Source organism: Martes martes, assembly GCF_963455335.1.
Source record: "Martes martes genome assembly, chromosome: 1".
NCBI classification, from domain to species: domain Eukaryota; kingdom Metazoa; phylum Chordata; class Mammalia; order Carnivora; family Mustelidae; genus Martes; species Martes martes.
In genome coordinates, this window is record NC_137888.1 from 207,918,901 (window position 1) to 207,945,068 (window position 26,168).

At 51.7% G+C, this 26,168-nt stretch overlaps 2 protein-coding genes across 3 annotated transcripts; one reads left to right on the plus strand and one right to left on the minus strand.

Annotated features, from left to right (window-relative positions):
* Nucleotides 1–482: 482 nt before the first annotated feature.
* BRME1 (break repair meiotic recombinase recruitment factor 1) lies at nucleotides 483–20,890 on the plus strand (the record flags this gene model as incomplete). Its single annotated transcript, XM_080820287.1, has 9 exons — nucleotides 483–513; nucleotides 4,519–4,696; nucleotides 8,881–8,962; nucleotides 9,199–9,309; nucleotides 12,572–13,873; nucleotides 17,370–17,480; nucleotides 17,727–17,815; nucleotides 19,825–19,917; nucleotides 20,146–20,890. 9 exons carry the CDS (start codon nucleotides 483–485, stop codon nucleotides 20,300–20,302), a joined length of 2,154 nt encoding a protein of 717 aa, XP_080676413.1. The 3' UTR covers nucleotides 20,303–20,890.
* Nucleotides 20,891–23,054: 2,164 nt separating this feature from the next.
* On the minus strand, nucleotides 23,055–25,543 carry NANOS3 (nanos C2HC-type zinc finger 3; the record flags this gene model as incomplete). Of its 2 annotated transcripts, none has more annotated exons than XM_080822275.1 (2): nucleotides 23,055–23,122; nucleotides 25,084–25,543. In XM_080822275.1, the coding sequence occupies 2 exons, from the start codon at nucleotides 25,541–25,543 to the stop codon at nucleotides 23,055–23,057; spliced, it is 528 nt and encodes a 175-aa protein (XP_080678401.1). The 2 variants fall into 2 exon arrangements, with proteins under 2 accessions (XP_080678401.1, XP_080678400.1); XM_080822274.1 differs by having other exon boundaries at nucleotides 25,078–25,543.
* Nucleotides 25,544–26,168: the final 625 nt, after the last annotated feature.

Genomic DNA, 26,168 nt, shown 5'->3' on the forward strand with positions numbered 1-26,168 from the left:
GCCCCAGGGCTGGCAGGAGCTGGTCTGTGGTGACTCCTGCTTCCGGGCCCCAGGCATCCCCCACAGGGCTTCCTGACCCTTCGAAGGGCCCCAGGTGGCTCCTTCCAGAATCCTCAGGTATCCCTGCAAGGGTCTCAGACCACAGCCAGAGGGGAGGGGGCTTCACATAGCCTGTCCCAATTTAGGGACTAGAGTTGGGGTTGTCAGGGCTTCCCTGGATGGGCAGATGGGCAGTTCCCTCTGCTCCCTGCAGCATGAAGGAAGGTTGAATTCTTACCCAGTCATGGCCCAAGGTGGTTGTGACTCCCCCCCACCGTGTCCCCTTGAAGCCCAGCTTGGCCCCCCAGCCGGATAGGGTGAGGTGGAGTGAGGGTGGTTTCTGCCCTCAGCCAGGGTCACTGGGTCTGTCTGTACCCAGAGACAGGGACTACTTGTAATGATGGGATTCTGCTCGTTTTCAGATTTTTCAAGAGAGGGATAAAATGAGTAAGAGGAAAAAGCTTCGGACTTCAGGTATTTGGACATTCAAGTTGGCACTGCTTTATTGCTGCTTCTGGTTATAGGAGGATTGTAGGTTTATTTGTTGCAGAAATGCTAACATGACCACATCAAGCTCCTTGGGGAAAAAAGTGATTTAATACATGCTAGTAAGAAAAATATAAATTGTGGGAAGTTCATACAGTAGAAAGTGAAAGCTTTCTGGAGTTTCCTACAGCCTCTGGTGGAATCCCATGGGCTTAGGCCAGGGGTGCACTCTCAGAGACAACCTTTGAATAGAGCTACAAGGTCTTTGAGGTGCTACAGGTCATTGGGTGTGTAGCTAAGTGTTTCGCTCTGGAACCAAAACCCTGGATTCATCCCAGCTCTCAGGTTCCCTGTGCTATGGCAGATGACTTACTCTGTACCTCATTTTCCCCCTTCTGTAAATAGAGAATAATAAAGGCACCTTCCCTTTCCATTCAAACAGTGATTCTCAACCTGGTTGGGGGAGGATTTGTGCCCCTCAGAGGACACTGGAAATGTCTAGAGACATTTTTGGTTTCTATAACTGATGTATGTGGTGCAGGCTGGTTACTGGCATTTAGTGGGTTGAGGCCAGGGATGCACTAAATCCTACAATGCACAGGACAGTTGCCCACAATACAAAATGATCTAGTCCCAAATATCAAGAGTACCAAGGCAGAGAACTCGCCCTTAGAGCTCATATGTGGATTAGTATTTGTAAAGCATGAAGGATAGACCTTAGGTAGTACACAAGTGTTAGCTGGTATTATGATTCTTCTCCCAGACTTAAAACAAAACAAAATAAAACAAAAACCCACAAACCTTTTCATTCTGAAATAATTTGGGACTTACAAAAAACTTGCAAAAATAGTTCAGAGTTCTTTCTACCCTACCTCCAGCTTCCCCTAAGGTTAATGTCCAATGCAACCACAGGACAATGATAAATCACAGGACAGCATCAAAAGCCAGGCAATGAACCTCAGTACCCTACTTCCAAACTTCTTTGTATACACAAATAGAGTGTTTTTTACTAGACAATAGAATCATCACACATGTTGATCTGTAATCCCCACTTTTCATTTTTTGGAATATCATTACCATCTTTACTTGTCCGTGTGTGTGTGTGTGTGTGTATACACACACATACATGTATATATATAGTTTTCTCGTGCACAAAGAAAAACACCTAGCACTGCATAGCATAGCTCCATTTCCTTGTCATTGTTGAAGATAATTTAAACTTAAAAGTTTAGAAATGAGGGTGCCTGGGTGGCTCAGTTGTTAAGTGTCTCTCTTTGGCTCAGGTCACGATCCCAGGGTCCTGGGATCAAGCCCCTCATCGGGTTCCCTGCTCAGCTGGAGGCCTGCTTCTCCCCCTGCTTGTGTTCCCTCTCTCACTGTCTCTCTCTGTCATATAAACAGATAAACTCTTTGAAAAAAAAAGTTTAGAAATGACTACTTACTGGATAATGAGCATAGGGAGTAGCACTCATTTTTTTTCCCCCACAATGTGGGATAGAAAAATCAGCAACGGATTAAAAATGTTTTGTGTAGAGATGAGAAAGAGGCTGCTCGGAAACATAGGAATTTCACTGACCTTGCTGGGGGAAGCTGGGGACAGCCAGGCCCACCCACAGCAGGTCATTTGGGGCCTCTCTTGGCAGTGGGCTCCCTAGCTCAGTGGATCCGAGGCTGGTCCAAGACAGCTGTTTCTGTGTGTCCTGGAAGAGGTGGGGACAGAAGACGACGATTCTGGCAGGTGGTGAAAGAAGCCCTTCCCTCCCAACATCTTTGGCCTTTGGTGTTGAACATAAGGTTCTGCCTTTAGTTTTTCTTAAATTAGTCCTGTGGGGATAGATCACAGGAAGGAAATGGGAGGCTCTTCACTTCTGTTGATATTTTGGTTTTTATTTGGTGCACATGTCCATTGGATGAGCAAAGTGAGCTAGTGTTTGGGCATCTTAAGAAACCAAATAAACAAAGCTGCTTAATTTTGCCTCTTTTTTTTGGCAGACCACAAGACGGGAATATGGTTGTGTAAGAAGCATTCATTGGAGCCTTGCTCTGAGTGCAGCACTGGGGTGGACACCTAAGCAGGGTGGGGTGACAGGCAGGACAAGGAGGAGATCAGAGGATGCAATAGACTCAGTTCCTGCCCTCGTGACCCTTAGGGTCTACTCAGGGGAGAAAGAAAAAATGCTTCTAGCACTAATCAAATACACAGCAGTACAGTGAAGTTCTAAACGGGCACACCATAACTTACGGAATCCAGAAATTATAGGAAAGTCACGGTGGTCTTCTGGAACACAAACAGCTGAGTGAATGCTAATGAGGACCCTGGTGATCAGTACTGGGGAGAGGGAGCTTATTCAGTGGGTTTGCTTCAAGCTGTGTAAGGAGCTGAGGTTGGAAAGACAGACCTCCAGAAAGATCAGGCCAGGGTCTGATTTGCCTTTTTGTTCTCACTGTGGGGTCAGAGGCATAGTCCATAGTAGGTGCTCAATAAATACTCAAGTACCCTTAGGTGTGCGGCCTCTGGAATTGCACTGACTGGATCCCATTCCAGATTCCTTGGGCTCCATGTGCCTTTGCTTTCTTATCCATAAGATGGATGTAACAGTGGGAACCCTACCTTGAAGTTTATCATAACGCACCCAACTCCTCAGGACAGCGTCTGTCATGGAACTCATTAGATTCAACCCTTATCATTTTTTTTTAAGATTTTGTTTATTTATTTATTTGACAGACAGATCACAAGTAGGCAGAGAGGCAGGCAGAGAGGAGAGGGGGGAAGCAGGCTCCCCGCTGAGCAGAAAGCCAGATGCAGGGCTGCATCCCAGGACCCTGAGATCATGACCTGAGCCGAAGGCAGGGGCTTAACCCACTGAGCCACCCAGGCGCCCCTATCATTTGTTTTTTGAATGATTGGTTTGGGGCCAGGTTTGGGGAGGTCTTAGAAGTCAGCCACTATTGGCAGTTTCTGTATAAGGAAGTTTCCTTCATTCAGCAAATAGGTGTTAGGCTCTTAATTGTTTGTTTTTTCAGTGGTGGGGAAGGTATCACAGAGATAGAAGAGACCAAGGGGCAGCTGAGACATCATTTTCCTAGTACTTGACGACTCTAGGTCCCAGTTTTCCCAGGACAGATAATCTGCAGGCATCACTGAAAAATTGAGTGGCACATAATTTAGTCCTCTCTGTGTTTCCTAGTGGTGATCTCTGTTTTACAAAGGTGTTTATTCAGTCATCTACCAGGTATTTATTGACCACCAACAGGTACTAGATGGTCTTCAAGTCACTTGTGACTCAGCAGAGGGTGAGATAGACCCTTCCTTATATTGAGGGAGACAGAAAATAAGCAGTGCATAGCTACTGGCAAAAAAAAACAAACCAAAAAACTGTGAAGTGGGATGCGTGGGTGGTTCAGGTGGTTAAGCTTCCAACTCGACTTCAGCTCAGGTCATGATCTTAGGGTTGACCTCGAACCCCGTGTCAGGCTCTGCACTGGGTGTGGAGCCTGCTTAAGAGTCTCTTTTCCTCCCCTCCCCTCTCTCTCAAAAAAAATTAAATTTTTTAAAAAGCTGTGAAGAGAATAAAAAAAAAAGAACATGGGTCTGAAAGAGGGTGCTCTATAGAGGAGTCAGCAATGGCCCTTTGCAACATCATTTGAGCTGAGACTCAAGGAAGCCAGTACACACCTCTCACCACCTTCCTAGAGAGACAGTTGGCTGGGCCAGGTTATCTGGCATAGTTGGTGCCAGGCCACCTCAGGATTCAGTCTCAGTCATGACCGGTCCTTAGGTAAAAAGCCTTTAAATCCCATGGCCACCTAAGCTCTAGGACAAGGTGCCATCCCATCTATCTCTCCCCAGGCTAGAATCAGAGCAGGGGTTTCCTACCCTTGGAATAAGCTTGCTCATGTTGCAGCTGTGGCCCTGCCAGGTTTGGTGTCAGCCATGGCAGTGCACACTCCCTGCATCTCCCATCCCTTTATCTTCCTTTCTCTCTAAATCAGGAGGAGAAGGAGTCCGTCCTTCGAAAGCCCCAAAAAACCCAAGGCTAGGAGACTCTGACAGGCCCCCCCAGAATTCTGAGTGGGGCTCTTTGTGTCTCCCTGAAGAGTCAGAAAGCAGATCAGAATCCGTTTCCTCTGCAGAGCAGAAGACGGAGGAACCAGTACAGACAGCCTCCAGGTAGGTGCCTTGGAACATTCCAGCCAGCCTCCCCACCAACAGAGACACAGCACCTCAGCCCAGTATACAGGATGCAGAGGGGAGGGGACCAACATAACCCATCCAACTCCACACCTCCCCCTGGGTGGGGCGCAGGGGCCCTCGGGGTTGCTTCTCAAAGCCTTCCTCCCCAGACTCTCCTCTCTAGCAAAAAAAGTTGATATTTTAACCATGAGCAAGGAAAAACTTGAATTTTTCAAGGTCACTTAATAATAGAATGCATCTTGTCCTGTCTGCTGGTCAGATCCATGTTAATCCTGCATACCTTCTTGACCAAGAAGGGACTGATGGAGTTGTAGGTCTGCAAAATAATAACTCATGAAAGGAGATAGTAGTTATGTGCCAGAAAGTATGCTAATGATAAACACTTTACCACCTATCTATTCGTTTGTACTGTGAGATAGGTTTTTATCCCCATGTCACAGGTGAGGACTCTGAGACTTGGAAAGATCAAATGACTTATTTGCCCAAGGCCACTGAGCTGGTGCAGGGCAAGCTGGGGGCCTGGCTGTGTCTGGCTCCTGTGCTCGTAACCACCGTGGTTTCTCAGTTCCTTTTTTTTCTTCCCAGGAATATGTAATGAAGGGCAATGGGGGAAAAAGGAAGATCTGGAGAATAGTTTGTTCATGGGGTTAAACCACATGTAACTAGAGCAAAGTAGAAAGGTTTACCAGGAGTTAGGAGAAGGCGGGTTCCTGCCACCAGAAGTCCTCAGAGAAAGCCTCATGGACTGGTCTACCAGGTTTTCTGAGTAAACAATTGCAGCACACAGTCTGACCAACAAAACTGTTTTTGGAGGTGGAAGGTGTGTGATCTCAGGTCTCTGCAGTTTTAAGATTAAAGACAGCACTGCTGTGTGCATGATATGAAGAGGGGTCACATGTCACACTTAAGCCATTCTCCCAGGTGCCACAGTATCACTGTACTCACCTGCTGGTGAGGCCAACAGGGCTCATGGGGTCCTAGGCACTGCCCATCTCGCTGTCTGAGTCCGTAATAGTCAGAACACATATAAGTGGGTTCCCACCCTCTTTTTTCTATTTTTCTTTTTAAAATGTTTTATTAAGAAATACCATGTGCGTGGTGTCTGGGTGGCTCAGTCGGTGAACCGTCTGGCTCTTGATTTCGGTTCAAGTTGTGATCCCAGGGTCGTGGGATCAAGCCCTACATTGAGCTCTGCACTCAGTGCAAACTCTGCTTAGAGATTCTCTCTCCCCCTGCCCCTTCCCCACACATGTGCTCTCTCTCTCTCTTTCCCTCTCAGATAAATAAATACATCTTAAAAGAAAAAAAAAAGATGGAGTGCCTGAGTGGCTCAGTCGTTAAGCATCTACCTTCAGCCTAGGTCATGATTCTAGGGTGTTGGGATCGAGCCCTGCATCAGGCTCCCTGCTCAGCGGGAAGCCTGCTTCTTCCTCTCCCACTCCCCCTGCTTGTGTTCCCTCTCTTGCTGTGTCTTTCTCTGTCAAATAAATAAAATCTTAAAAAAAAAAAAAAAACAAAGAAAGAAATACCATGTGCATAGAAATATAACAGAAAAAAAATATAAAGCAAACAAACTTAACACATTTATGTTGAGAAATGAAATATTATCTTACAGGCCATCCAAACAACCCATTCTGAATAAAAATTTTCAAATAGGGGCGCTTGGGTGGCTCAGTCGTTAAGTGTCTGCCTTCAGCTTGGGTCATGATCTCCAGGTGCTGGGACTGAGCCCCCTCTTCAGGCTCCCAGCTCAGCAGGGAGTCTGCTTCTCCTTCTCCCTCTTCCTCTTCTGCTTGTGCTCACCCACTGTCTCTCAAATGAATAAATAAAAAATATTTTTAAAAATTTCTTTTCACACAGACTCTTGCTATCAGTATCTAGATTTATTCTTCCTCCATCAGCTCCCTCATACAATTTAAACCTGTTACACATTTTCATGCTTTTTCCTGTTCTACCTCTAAAATTTCTAAAATTGAAATTTTTTTTAAATTTATTTATTTATTTGACAGAGAGAGAGAGAGACAGACAGTGAGAGAAGGAACAGAAGCTGGGGGAGTGGGAAAGGGAAAAGCAGGCCTTCCACTGAGCAGGGAGCCAGATGTGGGGCCCGATCCCAGGACCCTGGGATTCCTGACCTGAGCCGAAGGCAGACACTCAACAACTAAGCCACCCAGGCGCCCCTAAAATTGAAATGTTGAGGTTTTAGTTACAGATTTTGATCTTACATCCACGTTTATTTAGATAAAACCGTAAGTGTCAGATGCTTTTTAAAAAGACCTCGTTTTGGGGTGCCTGGGTGGCTCAGTGGGTTAAAGCCTCTGCCTTCGGCTCAGGTCATCATCCCAGGGACCTGGAATGGAGACCCACATCAGGCTCTCTGCTCAGTGGGGAGCCTGCCTCCCCCTCTCTCTCTGCCTGCCTCTCTGCCTACTTGTGATCTCTCTCTGTCAAATAAAATAAAATCTTTTTAAAAAATTTAAAAAACAAATAATAAAAAGACTTAGTTTTTTAGAGACTTTTAGGTTTACAATTTAATTTTTTTAAAGATGTTATTTATTTATTTGAAAGAGAGACACAGTGTGTCGGGGCACTTGGGTGGCGCAGTGGGTTAAGCCTCTGCCTTCGGCTCAGGTCATGATCTCAGGGACCTGGGATCGAGCCCCGCATTGGGCTGTCTGCTCAACAGGGAGCCTGCTTCCCTCTCTCTCTCTGCCTGCCTCTCTGCCTATTTGTGATAGCTCTCTCAGTCAAATAAATAAGCAAAATCTTAAAAAAAAAAAAAAAAGAGAGAGAGACACAGTGTGAATGAGTGAGTAAGCACAAGCAGGGGGAAGGGCAGAGGGAGAGGGAGAAGCAGAGTCCCCACTGAGTGGGGAGCCCAGTACGGGCCTCGATCCCAGGACCCCAGGATCATGACCTGAGCTGAAGGCAGACGCTTAACTGACTGAGCCACCCAGGTGCCTGGTTTACAATAACATTGAAGAGAAGGTGTGGAGATTTCTCAGAGCCGCCCCCCATGTCGCCCCCCTGCCCATGATCACCATCTCACCAGAGTGGTACATTTGTTACCAAGGATGAACTTGCACTGACATATGATAATCACCCACAATCCACAGTTTATTTTAGAGTTCACTCTGTGTTGTATGTTCTTTGGGTTTGAGCAAATGCAGGATGACATGTATCCACCATTATAATCTCATACAGAGTATTTTTGCTGCCTAAAATCCTGTGTTCCATCTGTTCATCGCTCCCCTCCCCAACCCTGGCACCACTGATCTTTTTATTGTCTTCATAGTTTTGCCTTTTCCAGAATGTCAAAAAGTGGCAATCATACAGTATGTAGCCTTTTCAGACTGGCTTCTTTCACTTAGGAATATGCATTTAAGTTTCCTCTCAGTCTTTTCATGGCTCATTTCTTTTAGCGCTGAATAATACTCCATTGTTAAGAAAAAAGATCAAAATCTGGAACTAAAACTTCAAAATTTCAATTTTCGGGGTGCCTGGGTGTCTGGATGCACACGGTTTATCCATTTGCCCAGTGAAGGCTGCCTCAGATGCTTCTGCATTTTGGCAATTACGAATACACCTGCTTTTTTATTTTTTATTTTTAAAGATTTTATTTATTTATTTGGCAGAGAGAGAGCACAAGCAGGGGGAGTGGGAGAGGGAGAAGCAGGCTCCCTACTGAGCAGGGAGCCCAATGCGGGGCTCGATCCCAGGACCCTGGGATCATGACCTAAGCCAAAGACAGACGCTTAACTGACTGAGCCACCCAGGCACCCCTACACCTGCTTTTTAGACACTTTTTTTTTTTTTGATCTACAACTTCATTTCTCTAGAATTTATAGAGTTGGGGGTTGGAGTGTTATTCCAAATGGGAATTCCTATTCTTATTTTAGGAGCCAATTCCTGGGATTGTAAGGATAAACTGCTGCAAGAGCAGGCAGCTTGGATTCTAGCTGTGGATCTCTGCACCCTTCTTGTCAGCCAAGTGTCACTGTAGGCACTGCTTCCCTTCTCCCTCGCATCCGCTCTAAGCACGTGCTTTAGGGCCTCCCTTACAGGAGATTGAGCACCACTTTCCTCTGTTTGCCTCACCACGTGCACTGACAGCGTCCCAGGACTTCCGAACCTCCCCTGTTTTGTCTTTCTCCATCCAGCTCCCATGATGAAGAAGCAGGAACTCCCTCCAGGCTCCTCGGGCAACCAGAAAAGGAGCCAGTTCCCTCTCCTCTTTCCCAGGTGAGCCTGTTTCAGGGCCTCATGAATGAACCGATGACACTGCCTCCCTTAAGCTGGAATTCTTGTCTCCGTCCCTCACCAGCAGCCTGACAGGCCGGTGGGACTGTGCGCTGGGGATGGAGGGCAAGGGCTGCATTTGATGCTGCAAGAAAGAAACTGGTTTGGCATTCGTTTTCTGAAACCTCATTCCTCCCCCTTATCTTTATTGCTGTTTTGTTCTTGCTTCCGGTTCACAGAACCCAGCCAGGAGGTTTGTCCCCCAGTTTGCAAAACCCAGGAAGACAGTGACAGGACAAGCAGAGCTGAGGGAAGAGGACCTCAGGGATGGAGCCCCTAAAATCAGCCAGGTCAGCCCCGCAGATACAGCTTTTTCTTGGCCCATCCTTGGCAGCTGACTTCAGCCTTGGTTTTCTTTGGCACTGGCTAGACCTGCACTGGTCAGCATGCCCCTTTTCAGTACACCGTACTACAGATGTCTGTGGAGTGCACACCAGGCCTATGCGAGGTACTCAGGACAGCTGTGCCTGCAGCAAAGCAGTCAAGGCCACAGCCATCTTTCCCAGGATGCATAAGAATAGTAAAAATGCAGAAAGACAGCCTGTATTCTATCCCTGAACCCCTTTGCTTCTTGGAAGATTTTGTGTGGTTTGGGGGAGGAGGGTGGGTCTTATAATATATTCTCTCGTCCTTTCCACTGTGAGCTCTGGGGATGATGATGTCTCTGGCAATAGAGGCCCCTGCAAAAGTGAGGGGTGGGCATTCCCAGCAGCTGTGTTTGTAATCATCCCAAACTGGGAACACCCCAGATATCCTTCAGTGGGTGAATGACTGAACACACCATGGTAAACAACCCAGCAATTAAAGAGGAGCAAACTAGTGAAACATGCAACAGTCTGGATGGACTTGCAGGGCATTGTGTGGAGTGGGAAAAGCCAGTCCTGAAAGGTGATACACTGCAGGGTTCCATTTGCATGACATTATTGAAATGAGAAAATTATAGAGATGGTGGGGAGGTTAGTGGTTGCAGGGGGTTGGAGCAGGGTTGGCAGGGTGGAGGGAGGCGAGTGTGGCTACACATGGCAGCACAGTAATCCCATGGTGGAGATTTTCCGTATCTTGTCTGTGTGGTGGATGCACAGCCTCCACCATGAGAAGAAACTTCATACACACATGCAAACAAGTATAACTCAAACTGGAAAGCCAAACAAGGTTGGTGAACTTTATCGACGTCAGCGTCTGGGTTGTGATATTGTATTTGAGTTATGCAAGATGTTACCCCTGGGGGAACCGGGTAAAGGGCACGAGGAATCTTTCCCCATCATTTCTCATGACTGAATATAAATCTACAATGATCTCACAAAAAGTTTAATTTAAAAACAAGAAGCGCTGGGGCGCCTGACCAGCTCACTCAGTGGAGCATGTGACTCTTGATCTTGGGGTTGTGAGTTCAAGCCCCATGTTGGGAGTAGAGCTTACTCAAAGTTAACTAACTAGTAAGAGGGGTCCTAGCTTCACTGTTGACTGCGGGAAACACTGTGTAACTCAGCGGCTGGTTGCCAGTGGCTTCTCTGAAGCCAAATTGACAGGCTCTGGCCGTCAGTGGTCTGATACTGGCAGTGCAGACCCTCCTAGAAAGGCTGGGCCTGATTGGTGTAAGGAATAGCTGTGGCAGAGGTTTCTCCCTCAGCACTGGTCACTGCATGAGAGAAGTGTGGGAAGGCGGACAGCTGCTGTCTATAGAGTGCCCTTGGGTACAAACCTCGGTCCCTACCTACCAAATGTAATTATTTGCAGTCCGGTTTGGAGGGAGACTTGATGGCATGGGTCTGAGGGGAAGGGAGTCAACGGAGGGCTGACTCCGTGGTTTGGGGCCTGAATAGCTTGAAGGATGGAGTTGTTGTAGTCGAGACAGGGAGCCTCTGAGGGCACGCTCAGGAGCTGGTGTCAGCCGTGTATCGTCGGAGATGACCGGGAGATACCAGGTGGAAATGTTGGCTACCAGCATCCAGAGCTGGGGGAGATCCAGGGGCTGCAGTGCTTCTGGAGGTTTAGGCTTGAGAGCTTGGATTGAGCTGCCGTATACCTAAAGGACAGTTACATATCTACATCCCAGCCAGAACCCTCCTTTCCCACCCTGCTCCGTTAGGGACATTTCACTTCACTTCCTTCTCCCTCTTGCTCTTTTAAGTCTTTATCTTGAAATAATTATGGACTCCTAGAAAGTTGCAAAAACAGCACAGACCCAAGTGTCCATCAGTAGATGAACAGATAAACAAAATGTGGCGTATCCATATGATGAAATATTATTCAGCTGTAAAAAGCAAAGACATTCTGACACCTGCTACAACATAAATGAACCTGGAAGACATTATGCTCAGTGAAATAAGCCAGCCACAAAAGGACAAATACTATAGGATTTCATTTATAGGAGGTCCCTAGAGGAGGCAGGGGCTCTTGGGTGACTCAGTTGGTTAAGTGTCCAGCTCTTGATTTTGGCTCAGGTCATGATCTCAGAGTCATGGGATCAAACCCCACATCGGGCTCCATGCTGGAGCCCGCTTAAGATTCTCTCCCTTCTGGGGCGCCTGGGTGGCTCAGTGGGTTAAGGCCTCTGCCTTCGGCTCAGGTCGTGATCCCAGGGTCCTGGGATCGAGCCCCGTATCAGGCTCTCTGCTCTGCAGGGAGCCTGCTTCCCTTCCTCTCTCTCTGCCTGCCTTTCTGCCTACTTGTGATCTCTGTCTGTCAAATAAAATAAAAATTTTTTAAAAATCTTAAAAAAAAAAAATGATTCTCTCCCTTCTGCTTCCCACCCATCATGGTGCACACACACTGTCTCTCAAAAAAAAAAAAAAAATTTGTACAGGGAGAAAATAGTTGGTGGATACCAGGTGCTGGGAGAGAGGGATGGGGAGTTGTTTCATGGGAACAGAGTTTCAGTTTGGAAGATGGAAAGAGTTCTGGAGATGGATTGTGGTGATGTTTGCACAACAAAGTAAACGTACTTTATGCTGCTGAACTGTACACTTCAAAATGGTTAAGATGCCGAGTTTTATATAATGTGTATTTTACCACAAAAAAAAAAAACAAAACACTTCAGAGAGGTCTGTGTGTGCTCTCCTCCCTTTTCCTCCAGGGGTAACATGTTCTATAACTAGCATCTTTTGCCAGCACCAGGCAATGAGCATGGATACAATCCACAGGCCTCCTTGATTTTTGTATCCTTGATCTGTCCAAGAGCCTCTGTGTGCCTGGTGCTGGTGGAAAGGAGCTGATGGAAGGAGGGATTCCTGTGCTTCCTCTTGCCCGTGCAGCCCCTGGCTCTAACTATGGCCAGCACTGGTACTGAATGTTATTTGGGGACACCATGTGCAGCCTCTGAGACTTTATATGGGGGTAATTACAACTGGAAAAGTTTTGGGGCACCTGAGTGGCTCAGTCAGTTAAGTGTTCAACTCTTGATTTCAGCTCCTGTCTTAATGTCAGGGTCATAAGTTCAAGCCCCACGTTGGGCTCCACGCTGGGCACGGGCCTACTTAAAAAAAAAAGAAAAAAATCTTTAGAAATGGTTGATAATTGAAGGCTCGAGGCTGAGTGTTTTTCTCTCCACAGGAAACACCACCAGAGCCCAGTGCCCAGCAGGCCAGAAGCCAGCTGTGGGAGGAATCCCTAGGGCTTGCTCCCTGGGAGGCCAGTGAGCTGAGTGCCCAGACCCAGAGAGACAGCACCCACCCTGAGCACAGAGACCAAAAGCCCATGACACGTGTGCCTGGCAGTGGGAATCCTCAGCCCTCAGCCTCCATTGATGCCTCTCCAGAATGGGGGACAGTGCCCTTGGCCTCCAAGAGGGCCAGCCAAGACCACCTGTCGGAGCAAGTAGCCAACACACCAGAGGGTGAAAGCAGGGAAGGGTGTTGGGTTCTAGGCTATCATGGCCAGAAAGGCCCCCTGCTGAGCAGTGGCACTGCAGAGAAGGAGTCAGAACAAGGAGCACTCCAGAAAGCAGGTCCCCGAGGGGGAGCAGGGGCTGACCTGCCTGAGAGGCATCAGGAGGAAGGAGACAGTGTCGTAGGTCCCATCACTCAGGGCCCGGAGCCCAGATCTGCAGCCCAGGGCCTCTCTGACCCCAGGCAGATAACCAGCAAGACTGGCAGGGAAGCAGAACAGAGTTGTAGCAGCCCAAGACACTCCTCCCTTGGGACCGTTGTCATCAAAGATCTGGGCACACACCCCACTGATCCAGAACAGAGGGCTCCGGAGGTTATCAGGCCAGATGAGCAGGCCAACACGAGGGCACCTACTTGTCCCAGTGGGAAGGCCCCTGATGGAGGCTGCAGTGGGACCCTGCTTGGTGGCACACCTCTCATTGAGGGGACAGGACATAGAGGGGAGGCAGGGTGGGAAGACAAGCTCCCTGGCAACATTCCAGGGGGCCCTGCAGCCTGCCTGGCTCTGGGTCACAGGATAAGAGAGCCCACGATAGGTGCAGGAGATTTCAATCTTCTAGCCTCAGAAATGGGCCCAGGTATTAATCAGACAAAGGTGCCTGGCCTGGATCGAGACGGGCTGGGAGGTGTGTGTGTACTGCCTTTGCTGTTGCAGTCCACAGGTAAAAAAGCAGTTGAGTTAGGTCACCAGAGCCCTGAACAAGACCTTGAGGGGTTCAGTCTGTCTCTTGGAGCCTTTGCTCCACCAGTGCACAGAGAAGCAGTGGGTGGCCCTTCCCAGGAGACCAGGGCCTGCCAGGACAGCATAAATGTCCCTGCGGACCCCACAGGCTGGCATGAGCCCCCTCCTGGCTCTGCAGACCAGACTGTGTTGGGGGAGTCCCCAGCCGTGGAACCTGACTTCCTGCCAGACAGCCAGATACGGGATGCCCTGGAAGCCCCTGACTTTGAAGCCTCACCTGAGCAGGTAAGAGCTTCCCCATGTTGTGGCAGACCGTCCCAGGATAGGTGTCCAGTGGCCATGAGCCTCTTCCAAACCACCCAGTAGGGGGTGCGTGGAGTTTGGGGTGCATGACAATCTGTTTATATGGCACACACATCTAGAGGAATGAGTTGCAGATTTGGTGGGTATGGAGTCAGTGATATTCCAGAAAGGACAGACCTGCCTTTCTGTAAGGGGTCTGTTTGGGAGCTGAAGAGCCCCGGGCAGTGACCTGCATGTATATTGTCAGCCTAGGCAGAGTTAATGGAGGTCCTCCCTTCCTTGACTGGAGCCCCCAGTTCTCTCCACACTTCAGGGCCTGGCTCTGGCGGCAGGTTTCTGAGAGATATACAGAGACTGCCTGAGACCTTGAGGGATAACTTTGAAAAAACCAGCCATGTCAGAGCTGGGCTTAGGGGAGACGACTTCAGTCCCCAACTGGAAAGAGCCTTTGTCCACCTTAAAGGTCATTTCAGGGTCCTGATGTGATTTTTTTTCAAATATAGACAGAATTTTGCTTTCCTGCTGGAATTTGTAGGGACTTTGCTTTCCTTCAGGGATCTGCCTGCCCACCAGGCAGTGGGAGAGCTGCCTAATATCTCCTTCCCCAGCTGCTGAACCTATGCAGGCCATTGGCATTCACCTGTCTGGGGCAGGGTGTCCCCAGGGAAGCACCCGCCACATCCCTCACCACTGGCACACGGGGGTCTGGGTTAAGTGCTTTGCAGTCACACCCTGGGAGGTAGGTGGTTCTCTTTCCGCATCCTGGGTGTGGTTAAGAGGCTGAAGGAGTCCAGGCACCTGCCCAAGGTGACACAGCTAGGAGGGAAACAGGCTGGGTCTGCTCCCAGGTTGGCCTGATTCCACACCTGTGTCTCAGATGCCTTGTCCTGGAGCACGGAGCCCAGCTTGCTTCACAAACAGTGGCCTCTGTTTTTTTGGCTGTCCTGTTGAGATCTTTAAAACATTAATTCAGTTACATGCTTATTAAGGGCCTGCTCTGCCAGGAGTCAACAGATTAGGCGTGGTCTCTGCCCCTGCAAGGTTTGTGGTAGTACCGTTCCCACCTGTATCCCAGAGTGAACATTGTGTACCCTATCATTTCAGCACTTAAAGAGTCTTTTCACACGACATGGCCCTGAAACACAGGCATAGTGTTTCCTCTGGTACCGAGCCAAAGAAAGCCAGCTGCTCCAGCTGCAGAGGGGAATGTGGCTGGGTTGGGCAAATGCGAGTCTCCAAGGTGCCGCTTTCCCAAGGGAGGGCCAGGGGTCATTTCTGGCTCTTCACAGTGTTCACCTGCAAGGTGACGTCAGAGCAGGCCCTCCCTGCCACACGTGGGCCCCTGACTCCTTGCGCCACCCATTTCTCAATCGCCAGATGAGCAAGATCATGGAAAGCAAGTCCCAGTGCAGTGCAGTCCTGGGGTCTGAGCACAATCGCCTAGGATAGGTAGGCGTGCAGGTGCAGGCACCACTCAAATTTTATAACTGGAGTCTCATTCATTGAACAATATAAATCCCTCCCTTGGAAAGAAAAGGAGTCTGTTACCCCCCAGTCTCTAGCTGTTGGTCAGTGGCTAAAGGAAAAGCCGTTGTGATATTTAGTGGCATCCAGCAGGTGAAGGAACAAGCCCTTCCTGCTAGGCTGGCTGTCGTTGACTCTGGGCTTTAAAACACCAAGGAATCCGCAGGCAGGGAATGGCAGACAGCCGGGGTGGTCAGACCTGACGGGCCCTCCAGGGGCAGAGGCGCTGCCCTGACAAGATTGCTGACGTCCAGACACATTTTGTTTTGATACCGGGCGTTCCCAAACATGTCAGGGCGACCTCGGCATGAGCAGGTTCCCACAGAAAGGTACCAGATAGAGCCTGGCAGGAAGGCTGGTGGACCGGGACACTTGGGAACAGAATGCAGGTGGATGGAGAGAGTGGCAGCAGTGGCCTCCCACCAGCAGGCCCTCCCGCCCACAGTGGGCCAGCTGTGAGCACTGCTTCGGAGGAAGCCTCACAGAGGTTACACAGCAGTGACAGACCAGTGTCCAACCCAGGTCCCCTCACAGGAAAGGGTGGTATTTTCTTTTTATAGTAGCTCCCTTAGGAAGTGACACTCAACCACAGGGCTGGTGGAGCCTCTGTACGCCGCATAAGGAGTGTCATTTAAAAGCTGATTCCAGGGCGCTTGGGTGGCTCAGTCGGTTAAGCATCTGCCTTTGGGTCTGGTGGTCCTGGACGGAGCCCTGCGTTGGGCTTTGTGCTCAGTGGGGAATCTCTCTCTCCGTCTGTTGCTCCCCCTGCTGTGCTCTCTCTCTTGCTCTCTCTCTCTCAAATAAATAAATAAAATCTTTTTTTTAAATTGTTTTAATTTTTTTAAGGTTTTGTTTATTTATCTGAGAGAGAGAGCATGAGCAGGCTGGAAGAGCAGAGGGAGAAGCAGGTTCCCCACTGAGCATGGAGCCCATTGTGAGGTTGGATCCCAGGACCCTGGGATCATAACCTGAGCCAAAGGCAGATGCTTAACTGCATTAAAACCAGGGTGCCCCAGTAAATAAAATCTTTAAAAAATAAAAGCTGATTCCAAGGTCCTCTTGGGTCTCACAGTGATGGCTTCCAGCACATTCAGTACAGGGACTGCCCTTTTTGTGTCAAACATGTACACAGCCCAGGTGGGAGCAGTGGTTGGAGTGTTAGGTGAGGGAATAGTCCTCATAGCTGAAAATGGTGCAGTGAGTTGGGTGAGTTGTTTTTAAACCAAAGAACCACTTACCTGGAACAGGAGGCCAGATGCCTGGGAGATACTGTATTGTCTACAGCAGGCTTCCGGTTCGGCACTGCTGCCATTTGGGGCCAGATAGTTCTCTGTGGTGGGGCTGTCCTGTGCAATTTTGAGTGCTGAGCAGTACCCCTGGCCTCTACCCACTGGATGCCAGTAGTGGTCCCCCCACCAGAGCTTGCTGACCAGTGTGAAGCGCCTCGGGGTGATCGTCCCCCAGTGAGAACCGCCAGGCTACAAGCAGTTCTCCGCATCTGTTCTTGAGACTCAGGGAGTATCTGCAGCTGTAAGCTGTAGCTCAAGCTGTCCATCCCATCCCCCACCCGGCAGGGGGGAGGGGCCTGCTTTTGAAATGATGTCTTTGGAACAGATCCCTTCTTACTCCAGGACTTTGTCTCCTCAGAAGAGGCCGTGGACTGGCCACTCCACCCCAGCCTCTTTGCCTCTTCAGAGGGACACATGTCCCCTCCATGATTGAGCTCGACATTTTCCATGAAAATTAAACCACCGCTGACATTTAGAAACTTAAGCTTCTCCGGTTTATCTGGCTCTCTCCCCTATTAATTATAAATTTTTCCCTTACAGTATATTTATAAAATCTTTCCCTGACACAAAATAGGTGGCTTACCTGGCCGGCCTCTTCCCCTCAACACCAGATGCCCACTTGACTCCAGTCACCATCACTGAGGGTCCTCTCTGTACCTTTCTAGATACTGCAGGATGAGCAGGAGACAGTGCCACGGCTCAGCCGCCAGGAACAGAGCCATCGTCCAACACAGATCAGCCCTTCAGAAAGCACAGGCTCGGCAGGGGACACCAGGGTCAGGCCTAACATTGCCCTGTCTGCTCCTTCTGAGTGGGGAGGGCAGGCGCAGCCTGGGTTGGTGGCCCCCAGGATTAGCTGTCACAGCATCCTATCCCTTCACTCATCACTTTTCTGCGGGGGTCTCTACCTCTGTGCTCCTGGCAAGGCCCAGGAGAATTGAGAGGTTCCCTGCATGAGCTCTTCCTTCCGTGTGCAGGGCTCAACCAGCTAGGCCACTCACGTGTGTGTGCCCTCTTTACAGTCGTTTCCTCCGGGGAGCAGGCGGGCCTCTTGTTGGCCTGGCACAAGCCCACATGCTGATGGAAGGCTTCTCACGGAGCTCCAGCTGAGGTAGGCAAGGGGGAGGCTAACCCAGGACTCTTATCCCAGCAGCAGTCGTCCCTAAGTCCCTGGGAGGGGAGAGTATCACTGCTTTCCTGGCACTGGCACCCCGACATTCTCCCTCACCCCAGCCCTGCCTCTCCCTCCATGGGCCTCCGTGAGGGAGCCGAGCCCCGTCTTTCACACTGTGCAGCCCTCATTCTATGCAAGTGCAGCGCTGGTGATCCTCTATCTACAGCTAAACCAGAGTGTCTCCCCAGGACTCCTGGGATAGTACCCCCAGTTCCATAGTTTGTTTTAACATACTAGGTGTTTTTCTGGAGAGAGGATCTAGAGCTTACCCTGAATCTCCGTGGAGGGGAAGGGGACTCAGACAGGGATTAAAAACCACTGGTCTTGGGGCCTCTCCCCACTCTGGCATCTAGAGGGCCCTGCAGAGTTCCTGATTTGTCCCATCTCCTCACTTGGCTCAGTGCCCTCAGGCAGGCTGCTTTCTCTCCCTCCTGCAGGCCATGGAGTGAGTGAGAGTGTGTGTGTGTGTGTTGGCGGGTCCTCTGTCTCCACCCCAGAGCCTCTTATAGTCCCTCACCTCCCTTTTTCCCAGCCTTGCCAGCCATTAGCACTGGGTGACAGTCCTCTCCTGTTACCTTGTACTTGAACTGGCCTCTCTGCAGAGGCTGCAGCTTATTGATTATTCATGGCCGAGTTTCTGTTTGTGTCTGGCAAGAGGTGTGGAGGAGGGGTGAGGGACACAGCCCTTGGCAGAGCATGTCTCCTTTCTCTTTCTCCTCCTCCTCCTCAGGGTGACCACGTCCTCACCTCCCGCTCACGCACACATTTGTACATAGTACCTGCTGTACCACTTGTTGCCACACACATGCGCGCGTGCATGCACACACACACACACACACACACGCCCTGCATGGGATCAGAGGCAGTTTAGCTAGAGCGGCTCTACTGTTGTTTGAGCAAAGAGAAGGGAGCTTCTTTTCTGAATCTCCAGTGGCCTCTGATGTGACCCACACTGACATGTGGAGGCCCCCAGGCAGGTCACGGGTCTGGTGCAGTGACCTATGGCTGAGAGAGACAAGCATTGGCTAAGGCCAGGCCCACATGCCATCTCGGGGTGACTGCAGTGGGTGGAGTAGAGCTGGAGTTCCTGTAGGGATAGCCCAGGGGACACTGGCATGTTGGGGGTGGTGGAGGATTTAGGAACAGCTGCTGGCCTGAGTCCAGGAGGGTAGCCCTCCGCCCACACCCACAGGCCGCATGCATTAGACACAGGGGTACTGTGGTGCTTCCGCCCCTTCCATGGATACTAACGCCATCCAGTGCCAGCTCTTTGAGGAATTGCTGTGGGCATGGGCAGACAGTGTGGGACAAAACATACAGCTTCCCTCTGGTGGGGGTGGGAAGGTGAGAGACAAGCAAATTAGTCAGATGGTGGAGTGTTGAGGAGAAAAAGACAGTGAGGAAGGGGTTAAAATTTTAACGTGTTGATCAGAGAAGGCTCCCTCCCCCCATCAGGAGGAGACTTTGGGGAAAGAACATTCCAGGGCCCTCAGAAGTGCTCAGGGAACAGCCAGGAATTCATTGTGGCTGGAGCAGGGGGGAAGGGGAAGGAGAGGGGAGGGGATGGGGGTCCGGAGGTGTTGGCAGATGGTGCAGGGGCTTTGAGGAGGGATGCTGGGCTGGGTTTCTGTTTTCACACTCCACTCCACCCCAGTGCTGAGTGGGGGCACAGGCTGTAGGGGCAGGAACTGGGAGCCAGAGAGGCTGTGGCAACAGTCCAGATGGGGACCAAGGTGGTGGGGAGAAGAGGCTGGATTCTGGTTGTGCTTTCGATGGTAGAGCCAGCTGGGTTGGCCATCAGGGCTCTGCCTCTGGTGGCTTCATATCTGGAAAAGGTATTAATATCTGGAGAAGACCACTCCAGGTCCTGCAGAAGCCCCCAGAACAGAGTTTGGCAGAGCTGTCCAGTGAGGTCAGACCTCCCGTCTTCCCTCCTTTCCCGCCAGGACCTGTGTAGGCATCAAAGGCTGTGAGGCCGCCAGGATGGAGGATGCAACAGACACGGTGCTGGGTCTCGTTGTTGAGCTCTCCCACCTGAAGTAAGCCCTGGGCTGGGATCCACGGAGGAACCGGAGGAACCGGCTGGGAGGCGTGGCAGAGGGGATGGGGCCTTGGGGGATGGCTGGGAAGGCCCAGTGCCTGCATCTCTGCCTGTGTGTGTGTCCGAGAGCTGTGAGTGTTTGTGTGTGCAAGCTTGTGTGGGGGTGTGAGCAGGCACTCGGGTACCTCGTGGAGCCCACACAGCTCCCGTTGACACTTCCATGCAGCCGGCTGATCATGAGCACCCACCGAGACCTGGAGGCCCTCAAGCGCCTCAGCTACTGGAAGGCGAAGGCGAGGCTGGCAGGGAAAGCCCCGGCACCTTATACATCAAAGGGGGCTGGGAATCTCCCTCCAGGGGAGCGGTCCTGGAGGGATTTGTAGATTACTTCCAGACCACCTCAGAAGCGCCTTGTGTGCACACACGTGCGTGAGGGCTCAGCGCCTGTGTGCTTCTGCTCTGCGCTGGCCCCAGAAGTGCTGCTGCCAAACAGCTGGGAACAGTCCCTCAGCAGACCCCAGAAAGTGTGCAGGGCCCTATGTGCCCCCTGGTTCATCCTGTAAGATGCTCCAGCAGGCCCTAGTGGGCCCCAGAAGCCTCCCCTCAGATGACCCAGAAGTCTGCTTCCCATGGGAAACCGAAGAGGCCAGGCCCATGTCAACAGCCTCTGAGGGATGTAACTTGTTCCCTCCTGGGACTATAGCAGAGGCCACAGGCAGGAGGCTGGCTGTGCCCCCTACGCTCAGGAAGCCAGCTGCTTCTGAGCAGAGCCCAGAGCCACCCAGATGTTTATCTGGATTTGCAAATTTCATTCTTTAGCTTGGTTATGGGAGGTTCAGAATTTGTTTTTCTCCTGGTAGAGAAAAGGGCTCCCTTTGTTGTTGGTACCTTTGTTTTTCTCCAGATTTCCATTTTATCTCTTCTGGTTAAACCATTAATAAATCATTCCCTGGTGTGGACCTGTGACCTGCTATTTGGGGTTTGAGGTATTTTCAGTTCTTTAATGTTCCGCCCACAAACCTCCCTAACCACCTCTTTCTCCTTTTACTTCTCATCCTCCCCAGGAAGGCAGGTTGGGCTACTACAGGGCCCGGTGAATCAAGGAGGTCCCTACAAGTTACTGAATGTGTCAGTGTCTCCAGGAGCGGGTGGCTGTGTATGTGCACGTATGTGTACACATTCAAGCACAGACACCCCCGTATCTGTGGAGAGCAAGCCCACTGAGACATCATAGCCAATCACCCAACTGAAGAGTTGGCAGGTTTGCTTTCGGTGCTCTGATGGGCTCAGGTGGCCTTGCCCATCCTCCAAAGCACAAGCTGTTTCTAGGCCCCAGACTGGAAGGAGGCGGTCCTGGGGGACTGTTACTGATACACAGCTAGTGCCTGCAGGGTGCTGAGGACAAGGCTTACACATCCCTGATGTTGTCCTAAGAGGTGCTGCGCCAAACCCATTTTATAGAAAACTTCTAAATTGCTTACCAAAAGGTTGGCCAGACCTGAGATTTTATTAGTCCTTTGGCCTGTGACTCCCACACCCCAATTCCTACAGTTAAGGCAGGTTCCCCCCTCCCACTGCCTTCTTAGACCCTGGGAAACCCCATTCTGGAGGGAAGCGAGGCGGGGTCAAGGTCCTCCACCACTTCTGGCTGGATGTGCAGCTCCTTCCTTGAACCTGCCAGGACATGCCCGTTCTCCTGGTTCCCTGGGTCTCAAACCCCAGCGGCTCTGGTGTATACAATCAGCACTTGCAAACAGCTGGGGGCGACTGGGATGTTGTGTCCCCTAACTCAGTTAGAAATTCTTAGGGCTGCTAAGGAGCCCTCTTCTGTGTCTTCTTTCTCTTCCTCCCCTCCCCTGGGCAATAGGCTGTCTTCAAGGGTTGTCTCCTCTCCCCAACTCACCCCAGCCCTCCTCCTTGGGTGGCCTCAGGACCCAGTTCAAGCCCAAAAGCCAAGGGCAGAGGGTCCTCCAAAGTCCAAATCCTGCTCCCACTAGTAGACAGCGTGGGCTACTACAGATGGAGCCCAGGTCCCCAGGCCAGCCCTTGGCTTGGGGGAAGAATTGGAACAGACACTTGCCACCTGCTGCCCTCTGGAGGCCAGAGGAGCAGACAGGGAGTAGGGATTCCCACAAGCACAGCCCAGGCCCTGAAGAGCTGGATCACGCTCCCTGGGCGCTGATCATCTCCATCTCCCTCCCATTTCTGCCCAAGCAGAGCCAGATCACCTCCATGGTGCCTCCTGCCCAAGGTCTTGGCTGGCCCAACCCTCCAGGACATATTCCATTCTTTGCCTAGCCCTGCCCCCACCCCCGCCCCAGTCCTTCCCTTTTTCTGAAGGGTCTGGCATGTGGCTCCATGGCCCTGGTTGCTGTGGCATCTGTGAGGACATTATCATTCACTGAGGGCCTCTTTGGTCAGGATGATTTGAGGGAGGAGGAGGGAGGGCTCGGTCTAATTCTCTCTCAGATCCCCTCTCAGATCAGGCCCCTACCTCCAGTGTGGAGAATTCTACCCATGTGGCATGTCGTTGTGTGAGGGATGGCTGGAAGGGAGTTTGAAAATACCAGACATCACAGAAATGGCTTCATGGGCTAACCTAGCGGCGAGTGCCATGCTCAGAAGTGCTGGGCTGGGGTGACCCCGCAAAACCCCACATTCCCCCTGTGGTGCCCACTTCCATTTCTCAGCATAAAGCAGCTCACCCAGTGCTCCAGGATGAACCAAAATCCAGGTAACAGGTGGGGAAAGTGGGGGTCAGAGTAACATGTGGGGGGCTGACGAATGCAACCAGGATAGAAGAGCGGTGCCCCAGACCCTCTGGAGCTGTTCACGCTACCTCATCCCAAGACCTGGCCTACTATGCTGATCCATTCGTAAGCATTTATTGAGTGCTGACTGGGCACCCAGCGCTGGGGAGGGAGGGCCAGGGGATCTGAGGGCCACCTCCTTCCTCATGGAGGCGCTTTCAGCTGTGCTCCCAGGCCCTGCTCTCTTACCAGGCCTCCAGGCTGGGGCAAGGGCCCAGGGCCAGGTCCTTGCAAGGTGGATCTTCCCCAATAATACATCCTCCATTGAGCCTGGGTCCCCACACCCAGGGGAAGGCAGCATCTCCATCCTCCCTGCACCAGTCTCCTAGGCAGAAGTAGAGGGGCAGCAGGAAGAGGGCGAAGATCCAGATGATTTCCCAGCACCTTTGGAACCTGGATTTTTAAAAGTGGAGGGGAAAGGGAGAAAGACAGTAATAGGGTATGATTCAGGGCTCCCAGAGGCTAGGACAAAACTTTAGGACTGTTGGGGCTCTAGCGCCACCTGCGGGCCTCTCCTGGAGTAGCACCCCTGTGACACTCCAGGCGGGGCCAGCCCGGGGTGGGACCCCGAGCTGGACACAAAGCACAGAAACGCTTAACTCTGGCTGGCTGTGCTGCCCCCTTGCGGCCGCAGGGCTCCGGGAACCCCAGATTTGTTACACCCGGGACATTACAGGAGGCTGGCCTACCAGGATGGTGGTGAGAGCTGCTCCACCCCACCCTCCATGCCTGGGGAAGGGAACTTTCCTGTTCCCTCCAACCTGAGAGAAAAAAGAAGGGTCTGAGACCATCATCTCTATGTCCCTTCAGCTTCCCCCACCTCCCAGGTGGGCCTCACTGAGGCTCTTGGGGGAATAGTATCTACTTGTGGAGGCACTCAATTCTTCTAACAAATGTTCACGGCACAGCTGTCGGGGGTGAGGGTGGGGTCGTCCCGCCCAGTCACCTCCCTCAGGGAGCTCACACTCTGATGGGGAGGCTGTACCCACACAGGGCACCCAAAAGGGCAGGAATATGGCGCAGTCAGGCCCACCTCCCCTGTTGGCTGACTTCTGAAAAGACAAAGTTGCTAAAACAATTTCTGTTTTAAAACCCCACAGGAGCTGAGGCCTTTCGCATCTACAATACCATGTTCGCTCAAACTACGCAAAGCCTGCAGCCTCCCTGCTCCCTGGCCTTCCCACACGGCTGGGAGCTGGTTAGTTAGAAATGCAGGTCCTGGGGCCCCACCCAGACTTGCAGAAGACATGCACAACTGGAATCTGCATTTGATGAGACCGGGTGACCCCACACGGTGGGCCAAGCAGTGTGGGGAGAGCCAGACCGCAGGGAGGCTTCAGCCCCAGCTCCCCCCGCCCCCAGCTGATGCACACACAGTGAACTCACAGTGTTCCTCTCCAAACACACATTTCCCCAGGTGCCAGGCCTCTCTCCCTCCTTGCTGCCATGGACACCTCTGCCTGGAAGACTAGTGTTCTGCCTTCCAACAGTCTTAAATCTGTCCCCGCAGTCCAACCAGTCAGCCGAGGAGGTCGAACACACTCTAACATGCAGACCTCGTCTTGCCCCTTCCGTGGTTCCCTAGTACCCAAGTCCAAGACCTATAGACTCTTCTACTGTCCCCCAAATTTCTGACGCCTCCCTCTCTACCACACATACACACACATTTTGTTCCAGATACACTGAATTTCACTAAGTTCCTGAACGAGCCCCAGTGCCTGGGTCACACTTCTAGCACTCCATCAAACCGAATTAGACTTCCAGAAGTCACTTTCTCCAGGAAGCCCTCCTGGACCCCTTCATCTGGATCAGGTGCTTTTTTTAGACTCCTCCATTCAGCACTCATCACAGTGTTCTAACTGCTGTTCTCCCTTCTCCCCTTTTCCACTGCTGGCACAGCCCAGCACTTGGCACAAAACACACACACGCCATTTGGCTAATGAGTGGACAGAGGAGGAACATGAGGAAATGGGTTCAGAGAGGCTGAGAACTTCTCTCCGGCCGCACAGCTCCTAAGTGCCAAGCAAGTCTGGAGCCCCTGCTTTCCCTAACCGCAGATCCCGTCACCAAGTCCCCATAGCCTCCCGACAGAGCACCCATGCCTGGAAAAAGACAGCAACTTCCCCACGGGCCCAGAGAGGTCCCTGCCCAAGGCCACACATTAATCCCAGCTCTAACTTATTCACACTGAGCAACATTTCTAGAACGTTGTGCTAAGTTTTGTACACTGATTATCTACCCCCCCCCACCCTCTAAAGTGGGCACGGGGGTTAATCCTACTTCACTAACCCCAAGGGTTTAGCCACAAGCCCAGGGTTGCCCCCCTCCACACCAGGTCCCCCAGCCACCTGCACACGCTGCAGCTCCTGCGCCGCCTCGGCGATGCCCTGGGTCCTGCATCCTTGCCTTGTCAGGCCGGGACACTTTCTTGCCAGCTGAGTTGCGAGTGGTGTAGCTGTAGACAGAGGTGTAGCCCTGGCCAGTGAGCGGGCAGAAACGGCGTGTGTGGGCACGGTCACGCGTGGCACCACACTGGGGGCACACATAGTCACGCAGGATGGGACACAGCACCCGGCCCGCCTCATCCTTGAGCACGTGGGACTGATAGATGGCCCGGGACTCGCCGTTGTGTTTGCAGAAGGAGCACAGGCGTTCAGGAGCTGGTGACGATTCCAGGCTGGGTCTCTGACCCTCTGCTCCTGGAGTTGGCTGTGGCTGGGGGTCCAGCCTGGTTTCAGGCTCCTCTTCCCCACGCAGAGCCCCCACCAGGCGTGCCAAACCCAAGTAATCTGTCCATAGGTCAAAGGTTCCCATAGCTGGGCAACGCGTGCCAGGCAGAGGGGGCAGAGAGAGAATAAACCCTGCCTGCCCAAAGCTCGTCTTTCTACCCCTTCCTCTCTGCCCCTCCCTTCCCCTCTCTGGAGCCTTGCAGTCTGGGCTGTCAGTTCCCTCCTTATACCTCCAAGGGGGTGTGAAGGGGGAGGAGCAGGCTGTGGGAGGTTCCTTATTGTCACAGGGGGGCTTGCTACTGCTCCCCCATAAAGGCACCTGCCAGGGGATGCATGGTCTCTGGGTGGGCTGGCGGCAACAGGGGGTGACAGGACACAGTCTGCAGGGGGCACCTGCAATTGGGAGACACACACCCCCAAAGGGCTTTGGGAGGGCTACCCCTGCCTTCACCTCCTTGGAGGAGGCCTGTGAGGCCTGCCACTCCTGCCCCACAGGCTTCCACACCCCCACCCCAAAGACAAGCATTGATGTAGTCAGTAACTTAGTAACTTCTTTCTTCCTTCCCTTGGGCTGGGGGAGGAGCCAGGTGCCCCTGGGCTCTTTGGGGAAGGGGGGAGCTACAGATGCTCCAGTTGTCTCAGGAAGGGGGATGGTGCCTGGCTCATTGTGGGGGAAAGGACAAGGATTAAGGCCCCTAGCTCAGATCTCC